General features: G+C 33.6%; 1 protein-coding gene across 1 annotated transcript; it reads left to right on the top strand.

Moving 5' to 3' along the window:
- Nucleotides 1-269: 269 nt before the first annotated feature.
- On the top strand, nt 270-3,504 carry LOC147409395 (tubulin alpha-1 chain-like). The gene is made up of 4 exons (XM_086428445.1): nt 270-460; nt 1,866-2,100; nt 2,184-2,554; nt 2,646-3,504. The coding sequence occupies exons 1-4, from the start codon at nt 368-370 to the stop codon at nt 3,300-3,302; spliced, it is 1,356 nt and encodes a 451-aa protein (XP_086284571.1). The 5' UTR covers nt 270-367; the 3' UTR covers nt 3,303-3,504.
- The last annotated feature ends 10,120 nt before the right edge of the window (nt 3,505-13,624 follow it).

Here is a 13,624-nt window from a genome sequence, read left to right as displayed (position 1 = left end):
AGAGGAGGCAAATTTTAGACATTTTTTGAGACAGACTCCTGAGTACGTGGCAAGTTTAAGATGCAGGAGTGGAATTTCAATCTTCCTCCGGGGTGTATTTGATTTTGGACTCTCTGAAATAGTAGGACCGTTATCATGGGTTGTTTGTAGTTGTCGCTAGCCAATCAATGTTTCTTCGCTGGCACTTACCGTGGTTAGCTAACCATGGTTAAAAATTTGATCTTTCTCCTTCTACATCTCCCTCCCTATATAAAGCAAATCGAATTATTTGAGATCGCGCGTCGTATTCTCAAAGCGTCTTAATAAACGCTCCTTCTTCTCATTCTCGTCCTCTCATCAGGTCTCTGTTTCTTCTTTTTCTGCGAAAATGAGAGAGTGCATTTCGATCCATATTGGCCAAGCCGGTATTCAGGTTGGCAATGCTTGCTGGGAACTTTACTGCCTTGAACATGGCATTCAGGTACGATTTCTCTCTACATCTGAATCAATTATTTGTCTTTCTTTCGTTCTTGTTGATGATCTTTGGTTGTTTTCTTTCTAGATGATTTGTTTTGTTGCTCTTTACATGTTTGGCATGAATCCTGTATTTTCTTGTCGAATTTCATTATCATTTGGTTTAGATCTAGGGTTCTGCGACGTTGAATATCACAGATCTTTGAGGAAATGTTTATTATTAGATTTTGCATCTGTAATTCATCAGATCTTGCTTTTAATATCTGCAAACATAGGATCTGTCCATTATCGTGTTTGATATCTATAGTCCCTCCTTTTTTTTGCTCAAGTTCTGTTGTTTAATTGAAATTTTCTATTTTAGCCATTTTTAAGACACGTGGTTGCTTCTCCTTAGACAAGCTTGCGAAATATGGAAAAGATTGGCCTGGATGCTCTATCCAAAACAAATTTCCTACAATCTACATAATCACACATTAGATAACTATGTAGCTAATTTAATCACAATTCACAAGTTGAAATACATAATAGAAAACATCATAATGCATCAGATCTCGACATATACACAAGCATGAATTCAGGCACATATCAAATTTTCTTCTCTATATTTAATTGAAATTTCTTCAGATCTAGTGTTTTGTCACTTGAATGTGCCAATTCTTTGAAGAAAAGCTAATATATTTCTTTATCTTTGTACGTCTTCAGATCTGTAATTTATATTGTGGTTTCTGAATATCTTCTCTTTAATGTTGGACATATGGTTTTGGTTGATTCAATTAGAACTACACACTTATGGATGCTCTCCTACATTTGTTTTCTTTCTTCTTTATTTTTCCTGATTTCTATTTGTCACAATCACTGTTTTTTTAGATGTTTATGCCACATCACATACTTTGCCCTTTATGTAATATTATATTAGTTTGAATTATTTATGGTTTTGTAGCTCTATGAATTTTTGCATTCGAAATTTTCCAATTAGGATCTGTTTGGTTGCTCTTGTTTGGTTTCATTGTCCCATGGAGTTGGTTGGGAAAATGAAATCTATCCAAGAGTGGATGTTTAGATTAGGGTAGAAATTCATTTTCCATGGAAAATGCTTTTCCCACCCATTTCCATACCTAATCATACCCTCAGGATTATCTTTCCTGAACTTTACTTGGATCAGTTCCATCATCAGTTGATCTATTATTAGTAGATCTGGATGGGATACCAGATCATGATTGGATTGATATTTCACAGATCTAAGTAAGTATGCTAATGTGCTGGATATGTCCTGTGATTCCATGTTGACTGGCACCTAATCAATCACAGTATGCATCCATCTTACTATTTGAGCAGAAATTACTCTTTCTCGTTTAAGTCATCCAGTTTGTGCCTCCTTTACCAATTTCATAGAATAATGTCTTCTTTTGCAGCCTGATGGCCAAATGCCAGGTGACAAAACCATTGGTGGAGGAGATGATGCATTCAACACCTTTTTTAGTGAAACTGGTGCTGGAAAGCACGTCCCTCGTGCTATTTTTGTAGATCTTGAACCCACTGTTATTGATGAAGTGAGGACTGGAACATACCGCCAACTCTTTCACCCAGAACAGCTCATCAGCGGCAAGGAGGACGCTGCCAACAACTTTGCCCGTGGCCACTATACAAGTAATTATACTCCTTCTTTGCCTTAACCCACTTTGTTTTTATGCTTGAATGCTTATTAGATAATTTCATGTGTTTGATTTCAGTTGGCAAAGAGATTGTTGACCTCTGCTTGGACCGTATTCGAAAGCTTGCCGACAACTGTACTGGTCTACAAGGCTTCCTTGTTTTCAATGCTGTAGGTGGAGGCACTGGATCTGGTCTTGGTTCACTTCTCTTGGAGCGATTGTCTGTTGACTACGGAAAGAAGTCAAAGCTCGGATTCACTGTTTACCCCTCACCTCAAGTTTCCACCTCGGTTGTGGAACCTTACAACAGTGTTTTGTCGACCCACTCCCTTTTGGAACACACTGATGTTGCTGTGCTTCTTGATAACGAAGCCATCTATGATATCTGTAGGCGTTCTCTTGACATTGAGCGCCCCACATACACCAATCTCAACCGTTTGGTCTCACAGGTACTACACACAATTACCTATTTTACTTTGATTGCACACAATGTGAAGGAAATCACATCACTAACTTGCCATATATGTATGTGTAATTCAGGTCATTTCATCCCTGACTGCTTCTCTGAGGTTTGACGGGGCCTTGAACGTGGACGTGACTGAGTTCCAGACCAATCTGGTGCCTTACCCCAGGATCCACTTCATGCTTTCCTCATATGCACCTGTCATCTCAGCTGAGAAGGCTTACCATGAGCAGCTCTCAGTGGCTGAAATCACCAACAGTGCCTTTGAGCCCTCATCTATGATGGCCAAATGTGACCCACGCCACGGCAAATACATGGCTTGCTGTCTTATGTACCGAGGTGATGTTGTGCCCAAGGATGTGAATGCAGCTGTGGCAACTATCAAGACCAAGCGAACCATCCAATTCGTGGATTGGTGCCCCACTGGATTCAAGTGTGGTATCAACTACCAGCCACCAACGGTTGTACCCGGAGGAGACCTTGCCAAAGTTCAGAGAGCTGTTTGTATGATCTCGAACTCCACCAGTGTTGCGGAAGTGTTCTCACGCATTGATATTAAATTTGACCTCATGTATGCCAAGCGTGCCTTTGTGCATTGGTATGTCGGTGAGGGTATGGAAGAGGGAGAGTTTTCTGAGGCCCGCGAGGATCTTGCTGCATTGGAGAAGGATTATGAGGAGGTTGGTGCTGAGTCTGCTGAGGGTGATGATGGTGATGAGGGAGATGAGTACTGAGGGGATGTTTTCTTACTTCAGCTTTCTCAGCATTGCTTTCTAGTGTTACTGTTTTTCTATTCTGATGGTGGGGTCGTTTAGGTCATATGCTATGGTATTGATGTTACATATTAGATTTGCTGGAACTACTGTTCTATTTTGCTTGCTTTATAATCTTGGCTACTGTTGTTATATTTGAAGAAAATGTGTTTCTCTTGTGATATATATTGTTAGATGACATGCCCATTGTGATTTGAAGCTGTGGTTAATTAATTGTTGAAATGATTCAGATATTTTAACAATAATTGTTGAGTAGTCCTAATGGATCTTGTTAACCAATTTGCATCTGGTGTTTGTTTGGAGGTAAGGTCCCATTGTTCATATTTTTTTGGTTCCATGGAGCAAAAGTTTAAATTATGACCTCTTATCGCACATCTTGATGTGAAAGTGAAAAGCATCTATGCTTCCAATCCACTTTCATGTCAAGGTGTGTGATGTGAGGTCCAATCTTGGAGTCACTTCAGCATTATTCTTTTCGAGATTCATTTGACTCTGGCTCAATGTCTGCTTTTCCTTATTTCAAAATTGGTCTTCCCCTCCTAATGGAAAATGATTTCTCATACAATTTATTGGAGTCTCTAAAAAGTTAGAAAAATGAGTGGTTTTTAATGGGAATGAGAACCAGATGCATGATGTGACCTTAAGCATTATATTACACCTATTCTCATGGTCCAAACTTCACAAATTGCCAAAGACAGATTTTTTTTATCATAGTATTCCAATTAATTAAATTATATAAATACCAATTAAGGATTTAGATACACCATTTGATGAATTTGTGATTTATAATAAATTCAATTTTGTGAAGAAGGATGTCAAAATAAAATTTGGCATCCTTCCTTAGCCAACAAATATTGCGTTCTTCGAGATGCACAAACAAGATGACAAACAATTTTTATTAATGGAGATGGTGATACAAATCTCAGTTGCACTCACTTAGTAGATTATTTATTTTTTGACAGTAAGACTTTGGTAGGGAAGACGAATGATTAATTTATAGGTCTTTTTGTGTCGCTTTTCACCTCTTTGGACTTGTGCAGTTCCTGGAAAAAGGCTTGTTAGTTCGTGACTTTGTGTTAATGGTGAAAGGCTTCGCTTCTTCTCTCAAGAAGGGTTGGGTCAGATGTTCGTCTCTGGACTAAGAGAGTATAAGTTTTCCTCAAGAAAATGATTGAAGATCCAAGGATTCGTTTTTCTCTAGACTTGGAGACTAATTATGGGAGAGAAATCATCCTGACTAAGGTATTTATGTACTTATGATCAATTTAATATCTTTATCATACACTTGATAAAATCGATTTCTTTAATTGATAGAAAGATAACATCAAATGGGTATTGTTTTAATATTGCTAGAGACTTTTGCTGACCCACCCATCTCTTTAGGTTTCGTGCTCATGGCCATACTATGAAATTTTTGGGCTGGCCAATTTTTTTTCTAAATAGTCTTGAAATCTATTCATTACATTTCTAACAAGTGAATGCCCTAACCATTTGATCTTTCCATTTTTATCTTTAAAAAAATTGGATTTTTGGCATTCCAATCGAATTTCAGATACTCCATTCTATCAGAAATTATTTGAGCAGGAAGAAGAAGTCATTTTCTACGGTTTTTTCAAGTTCGTCGAAGACATGTAAAAAAATTAGGATTTTTTTTATAAAATTTTTTATTCGTTTTTGGATGAAAATCGATCAAGGATGATTCTTTTGATTTGAATTAATCATCTAAATAAGTCATTATCTCAAGTTATTAGTCGATTTTTCCATGTATTTTAATCAAAAAAATTTGAAAAATGAAGATGGGTGAATTTTACCAGCGACCAATTCACAACTTTTTATTGTCGAACTTGACATTTTTTTTTTAAACTATCAAATTCAACAATAAAAATGTCAAACTCAGACAATAAAAAGGGATGAGCCCTACAATAAAAATGTTGAGTTCAACAATATAAATTTTGACCTTAGCAACAAAACTGTTGAGCTTGCCTATGATGAGGGGCCAATAAAAAATAAAAAGTTTATTAAATGGATTATCAATATACCACCCAAAATATAGGAACTATTTAGAAAATAATCCCTCCACTGGGATCCTCAAGTAATTTTCCCTTAAAATTATAATAAAAATCATATGTTGTTATATAATGCGTCTTGTTTTTCTCATTATTGTAATTTTAGAATATGGATTAATGTGAATTTTTGTCAACAATATTTACCTTTCTTTTATTATAATAGCAACAAAGATTATTTTATTAGTAAGTTTCTATTAGTCTAATTTACAATATGAAAAATAAATATTTGTCAAATGGAAATGGACTAGAATGATTGGACATGGGTGTGACAATCGATGGTGCTCCAAGTAACCAATCAGATGCTCTTCGGCTTGAGTAAACATTCCCAATTTGCCGCATTAGCATTCTACGTGGTAAGAAAAATACATTTTTTTTTTGAAAAAATCATGATAAATTGACTTAGTCATGTGGCATACTCAATTGACACCCCTGACATGACAGACTTGAGAATTGTAGATCTGCTCTCCTCAGGATACATAATTATGATTTCTCATAAATAGGTGTAGTTTTGTATCTTTAGGAGAGCAGATTTACAATTTTCAAGCTTGTCAAGTCAGGGGCGTCGATTGAATATGCCTCATGGGTAAGTCAAGTTATCACCACTCTATGAAAAATGCTAAAGTAACGAGTATTAGATTATTGAGTCTTGATAATATGACTCACCAAGTGACATAATCAAATGACTCCATGACGTGAACAAGTTCGGGATCTGTAGATCTGTATGCCTCAAGATACACGATTGCACTTTTTCATAAGTAAAAAAGTGTATCCTGAGACATACCGATCTATGATTCTCGAATTTGTCCACGTCATGGAGTCATTTTAGTATGCCACTTGACGAGTCATATTATCAAGACTCTAGATTATTTTCCTTTTAGAGGATGACCATACTTTTGGCTAATAGAGTTTTTGTCCACCGAAACAAGTAATAATATTCACAGTGCAATTATCCGCATAAAGGATAAGAAGCACCCATTGTGGAATATATGTATTATTTATCCCTTAAAAATTGGATAATTATGCCCTAAGAGATTAAAAAATCCAAACACTTTTTCTAAAATAGTTCCCAAAATCTTCACCGACCCTGCCCGGAGACACACCTTTCCCCATTTAGTATTCCTGGATGATGAAACAAATGCAAAATAGTTGCTTTGTATTGCTCTATATATTCTGGTGTTGGATAGTATAGCCAGCAAGCAAACACGGTCTTAAAGTGGGTTGATCAATGGTTTTAAAACATGTGTAGTCCTATTTTATTTGGGCGAGTCAGAACTGAACTGGAGAATCGAAATCCTTTTGAGTCATCAACTCGTAAATTGGAGTGGACCCATGAACTCCCTTCATTCAATGGAATCCAAGGTCTAAAATCGAGGTCTTCATTTTAGTCTCGTCTCAATTTCTTGTATTAAGCATTAGTGTATAATCCCTTCAACTCGTTAGTCAAAAATTAGGTCAAATCAATTGATTTTTTTGAAAACTCAACTTGAGTTCAATAATCCCAATATTTCATGGGACATTAATTAGCATTTTTTACAATCATATTTCTTTTATAATCATTGCGGAGGTAAAAATCGTGTCCCCTTAAGTTCAAATCTTGGTATTAAAGATCCGAACATCCGAGGAAGTTGCCTGAGATTGATACTCTTACATTGTGTTTGGATTGAGAGGAATGGAGAGAAGAGGAGAAAATAAATGAATTTCTCTCCATTTCTCTTGTTTGAATTATTAAGTAGGAAGAGAAGAGAGAAAAATGTATGAGTTTTTTTTTCCTCCAAAAGTGGAGAAAAGATGAGAGAAATGAAGATAAATCCTTTTAAAATATTTTATAATTTGAACTCTGCCTCTAGATCTCTTTTAAGATATTTTAAATTTTCAAAACTGTCCCAAGTTCTCTCTGTCAATCCAAGCATGATGAAGAGAAATTGAGTTTCTTGTCTCTTTTCTTCTCTTCTCTTAGTAAGTTTGTCTTCTTAATCCAAATATAAGATTGTTGGGGTAGGGAATTACTATCATAACTATTTATGGCTCAGTTGCTCAGAATCATCCAAGCACCGTGGATGATGTCAAATCTTGGAAAATCAGTACATAGGGTATCTCTTAGGATAATTCCTTTCTTACGAAAGATTCGCGAGATAAATTAAGAAAGTTGATTAGATCAAATAAGGAAATAGGTAAATTGGATAAGATCAAATCAAAAAATAAGATTTGATCAAGATTTCCCGTATTCTCTATAAATAAGTTCATTAAGCACAAAAATAAATATTCAACATTCTATCTATGAACTCTCACTCTGTCAATTTTTATATTCAATCTAACTTTAGCGTCAAAATGATTGTGATGCAAGAACACCCAATTTAATAAGATCACTCATTAATTGTAGATCTCGAGGTAGATTGAAGTGTGAAATTTTTTTGCATCTACAATAAGCATAAAAAAGAAAATTAGCACTCTATTTTTTTTTTAAATGTAAGATTTCTATTATCATTTCCATTGAAAGGGTGAAAAAATAATTTAGACTTCATAATACATATAAGTATGTTATTGAATAATGAAAACATTACTCTTACTTTGTTGCGTTGGAAAGCAAAATAAGGATACTTTCATTATATAAGAAAAGGGAAATGTTCAGCAACAAACATTTTGGCAAAACATTTTTCAAAACATGGGTTAGAGGTTTTGGAATGGACTGATTTTTGGTGAGGATGATCTCTACAGTGAGAAGATCATCATCACCAAAAATCAGCCCATTCCAAACTTCTAACCCCATCAAAAATGATTTACAAAAAATGGACGGTCCACGTTTTTTCAACTTGTAAACTAGGGCTGGAGGTTTTAGAATGGGCTGATTTTTGGTGAGGATGATCTCCTCACCGTAGAGATCATCCTCACCAAAAATCAGCCCATTCCAAAACCTCTAACCCATGTTTTGAAAAATGTTTTGTCAAAATGTTTGTTGCTGAACGAGACCCATAAGAAAAATATAGAGTCCTGATAATTTGACTCCCCCATTGACAAACTCAAATACTCTTTTGACATGGCATGTGCTAGAATCACAGACTTTATGTCTCGGGATATACAATTACACATCTCCAAAAAAATGTAGAATTGTGTATCCCGAGGAAAATCTATAATTCCGTGTCCATGCCAGATTAGTTGAGTATTGACAAGTCAAGACTTTCTAATTAAAAAATCATTATTTTTAAGATAAAAATAAAAAAAAAATCTACATTTTAATGTTGAGTTATGATAATCTGACCACCCCACATGATACACTCAATCGACTATCCTAACATGACCAGTTCGGCAATCATAGATATGTGCAACTCAAGATACACAATTCCCTTAGGATACACATTTTTTTATGGGTGCAATTTTGTATTTGGGACGTGCAGATTTACGATTCTCGAACTTGTCATGTTAAGAAAGTCGATTATCATTTGGGGTAGTCAGATTATCACGATTCCTTAATATTATTATAGAGAATAGAAAACAACGAGTCGAAATACAAGTGAGACAAACAAGAAGATACATGTTGATAAGATCTCACGAGGATTTTACAAAAATGAACCGAACAAGATGAACCGGATTAACCGATTCAAACTAGGATCCATGGGTACCGGTAAATCCAGTTCTTAAAACCATGGCTTGATCTGCAACAGTTTTAACAGTCTTGGGAAAGAAAAATTTCATCGACGCGACATTATGGTCCATATAACAGAAAATGAAAGAGAACAAGAAGATTATCTCTGTCCTCATTTAATGGGGCTTAAGTCAAGCTTGCAATAGTGCTTTACGTCCTCATCATACTGTAGCCATGACATGAGAGTTATTTGGACCCTCTCTATGTGTCTCTCTCTAGGCCTACCTGCCTATAGTTTTGTTGATAAGTTGTTTCTCTGCTTCAACTTCCTTCTTCCTTTAATGTCTCTTGTCATTTGTTTGTCCATCATTTCCTTTTCATGGACTCATTCATTTAGATATATCCCCGTGTGAATATTTGAGATACCTGTATTTTTCAAATTGATAACATGTCCTTTTTGAGTTGGACCCTCTTTTATGATTAATTAATAAAAAAAAATGATCCAAATAACATTATCTTCAATTCTTAAGCAAAAAATCGTTAATTTTAATTTTCTAAAAGCTATTTAAACATCCATGGTAAATTATTTTTAACCCTATCAACTTTAATTATCTTCAATTCTATTTCAATCTCGTCTGAACCTTCTAATTTCATTATCTTCTACTTTTCAAAAAGAGATATTTGCAAAATCGTGATCAACTTTTAACAAATTTACGATTTTGGCTTATTGTTCATTTTAATTATCAAAACATGAATAGAAACGAATACGAAGGTTTTAAAGTGACAATCTTGCAGGTTTCGCTATTTTTAGCAATAATCATTTTAAACTTGCGAAATTATCACTTTAAAACCTCTAAATTCGTTACTTTTCACATTTTGAAAATTAAAATGAACCGTCAGCTGAAATCATAAATTCGTCAAATTAAACTCACAAAATGGTAATTCACCCTTTCGAAAAATCTTATCTAGGTTTGAAGATTGAAGTATATAGTATCTAAAAGTGGAAGATGACCATAAATTCTTTTACCAAGAATAAGGTGAAGATCCATATTGATTTTGAGAAGAAAAATCAAAGGTATTGGAATAGTGGTGGAAAAGGAGGACGTTTGGGTCCTTCCTTAACAGTCAATCATATCAGAATCGCCCAATGTAAAAAAGAGCATAAAAAATTGGGTGTCTCATATACTTACCAAATGATGATCATCATTATTTTTTATTTTCTTATATCAGGCTATCACTTAATAAGAAGTTATTACCCTCACCTCACAGGTACAGAGTTGCAACTCCTTAAAGAATGGGATTTATGAAGAGTTGGAGAGTTCTATAGTTTTGTGAAGTTGGTCGTTCCAAACAGGCAAGGATATAACAACTTTTACCCCCAGCTATCTACTTCCAAACATGTCCTTGTTTGTTTTCCATTACTATAACCTAGCTAGTTAATGTGTGCGTGTGTGTGATTGGGTTGCATAAAACACAAAGGACCACCAATCCATGTGAACTGCACATCCACATGGCATAGAAAAACACAATTAGGTTCCACGTGGATGTAGAGAACAAAATTCTGGGAACAATTAAAAATAATTTAGAAAGAAAAAATTTATTTTTATGCTTGGTCAATGCATTTTAAATTTGAGAGTTTAATGACCATCCATTTTTTAAGTCTTTAATTAAGCAAAAAAAAATACATCCTTTATTTTTAAAACCCAATTTAAATCATGGACTCTAGATGGCTAAGGTTTCATTTGGGCCAAATTAATTGAGACACCATAATTCTAACCTTGTCACGTTGTTTAAACAAGCATCACACCCATAATGATCGCTATAATATTTTTATGCGTATAGTGTGCTTAACCAAATATATATTATTTAAATATTAGCAGGAAAAAATTATTATTTAAAGGGTGAATTACCATTTCGTGAGCTGAAAATGAGTTACTTATGATTTTGGCTCACTGTTCATTTTAATTACCACAAAGTGAATCGTCATGTTTTTGTTAAAAAAGAAATTCAGAACGGTAATGAATCAACAATTTTAAAGTGACTATTTCGAGGGTTGAAAGTGACAATTTCACAAGTTTAACGTGACTCTTTCCAATTAGTCCCTTTAAACATGCGAAAATTGTCACTTTAAATCGGCTAAATAGTTACTTTAAAAACCTTTGAATTCGTTATCATTCAAGCTTTGATAATTAAAATGAACAGTGAGCTGGAATCATAAATTCGTCAAAAGTTGATCACTTTTTCGTAAATATCCCTTATTTAAAAATAATGGGAAGGTGCGAAAGAAGTAGTATGTTTGATCCATTGCACATATAATACTGATACTCTTAATCGCTTTTGTTAGTAATACCATTTAATCTTCTCTCCTAGGGGTAACAATTTTAACACGACTAAAAAATGACACTAAGTGGGTTTGGGTCAAGTCTAATTGGGTTTTGATCATAATAGTGTTAAATCGTCTAACACAATTATTAAATGGGTTGGGTTTGAGTTATGGGCATCAATCCACCTAACCCGTTTAGACATGTTTAGTTATTTTGTCATTAACATGTAATTTTAAATATATCAACAATTATTTAAGAATTTTTAAATTACTAAATTTTTTTAAGAATTTCTTAGAACTCTTTCATAATACCTTTTTTTTTTTTTTTTTTTTTTTTTTTTTCTATTATCAAATTTTATAAAATATAAAGGGTGGTTTAAGATATTTTTAAGTTAAAAAATGGTTAAGCTTTAAATTGAGAAACAAAAAAACACTTTCTTAATAAATTATTTATTTATATTTATATTTTCTACTCCATTTTTTATTAAAATATAGAGGTGTGCAGTGTTTGATTCCTAATATTGACAAAATGACCCTTAATAAGATTTAAGATCTTACAAAGTAAAGCTATTATGCCTCACGTGATAATGAAATACACTTTGCTTAGTCAAAAATAATATTAATAATAATATTATTATTAAAAAATACTTTCTTTACTAAGTTAATAAGGAAAGTTTTCTGACCACTTCACTTTTTGGCATTCAAAAACTTGATCTGATGCCACATGATTGTAAATAACAAAATTCTACGAACTTTGAAAAAAATTCAAAAGAAAATATTATTTTTCACCATTGAACTTATTATGATTGCGTGACTTTATTTTTAGTAATGATATTTTATTTTTGGTGATGGAAATGGAATTTAATTTTTTTCAATAAAAATTAGAATTTTATTAAATAGGTTTTATTTCAATTAGGTCATGTATACCTACTTATAAATGGATTGTGTTTGGATTTGATAAATTTTCATAATACCCTTACCTCAACATGACCCGAACTTGACCCGACCCATTGCCACCCCTACTCTCCCCCACCCTTCAAAAGTATCTACAATGGAGAGGGTGCCAAAGAAGTATAAAGTTGGATTTGTCACTCATTCTCTTATTTTCTCTACCTCATAAGTCTAAAGAATTTGGCAACAGTTAAAAGCAAAAAAACTACTCTAGAGAATTTGTATACAATTAATGTCTTCTCCTTGGCAAAGGTTTTTTTTTTATATGAATCTGTGCCCCCACTACCTTTATTTTTTTTCTTCTTCGAACAATCATCTCTTTTGTCTCATCTCCTTTTACGGCAATGATGCCTGAACAATCATCTACCAAAGTTAAGGCGAAAAGTTAGGGTTATCTGAACTTAGAACTCTTCTAACTTTTGACAAACCAAGCATCCATTTGATTGTCACTACTTGCCAAAGACCATATATATACCATCTTGTACTTCATCTGTACCTAGTACGCCTGAGATTTGTAATTTGATATTTGGTGTTAATGTCATTGGACCCTAGAACAGTGATTTACATTTTGGAAGTGTAATTTCCATTCCATTTGAATAAATAGTGTGATGAATATATTGGTATGATGATAAAAGATAGATAAGATGAGAGATTTATTTGATTCGAGGCAGATCGAACCTCTTGGATCAATTTGAGAAGGTCAATATCTTAAATTCAAAAGAATTTTGATTAATTTTCTCATTGATATCTAAAATCAAAATACTCGAGGTATTTATAGATAAAACTAACTAATCATATTTTTAATTAAATTCCGATTCAAATTAATCCCTTTTTGAATCTTAATCCTAGTCTTTAGTCAAATCTTAATTAATAATACTACTATGTAACTTGACCTATTCTATCATTGCACTCCAATCTGAAACTTGTAATATCAGTTTAGTAGTTGAAAAATCGTGGATCATCCAATTCTTTGTAAATCATTTTTGATGGGGTTAAAACTTAGAAGTTTTAGAACAATAATATCCTTTCAATATTCTCATCTAATTTTACTATCTTTATTCCTATTTTACCCCCTTTAATCTCAAAAATGATGTCCATGCCTAGGTACGTGTGAATTCTAGTATGTATATAATATTAAAGGGTTGGGATACATAGACTCATGAAAAGTGAATTCATATGTTCACACACAATTTCAATCGTGTATATGGGAGATCCAACAAGTGAGATTTATCTTAGAGATCAATAATGGATGATGCTCGAGATACATATTTTATCACAAGCCTTTGATCTCAGATACAAATAGTATTATGTAACATGACCTACTCTATCATTGCACTCCATTCTGAAATTTGTAATACCAGTT

The sequence above is a fragment of the Akebia trifoliata genome, chromosome 2, assembly GCF_017979445.1.
Source record: "Akebia trifoliata isolate Shusen 1 chromosome 2, ASM1797944v1, whole genome shotgun sequence".
In the NCBI taxonomy this organism is placed as follows: domain Eukaryota; kingdom Viridiplantae; phylum Streptophyta; class Magnoliopsida; order Ranunculales; family Lardizabalaceae; genus Akebia; species Akebia trifoliata.
Note: the sequence above shows the minus strand (reverse complement) of the source record. Positions and strands in the feature narration are given on the sequence as shown.

What these genes read in the sequence shown, in the direction of transcription:
- LOC147409395 (XM_086428445.1), top strand. Translation starts at nt 368, where the DNA reads ATGAGAGAGTGCATTTCGATCCATATTGGCCAAGCCGGTATTCAGGTT. An exon ending in TGCCCGTGGCCACTATACAA is followed by an intron (nt 2,101 to 2,183) that starts GTAATTATACTC and finishes GTTTGATTTCAG; the next exon opens with TTGGCAAAGAGATTGTTGAC. An exon ending in TCAACCGTTTGGTCTCACAG is followed by an intron (nt 2,555 to 2,645) that starts GTACTACACACA and finishes TGTGTAATTCAG; the next exon opens with GTCATTTCATCCCTGACTGC.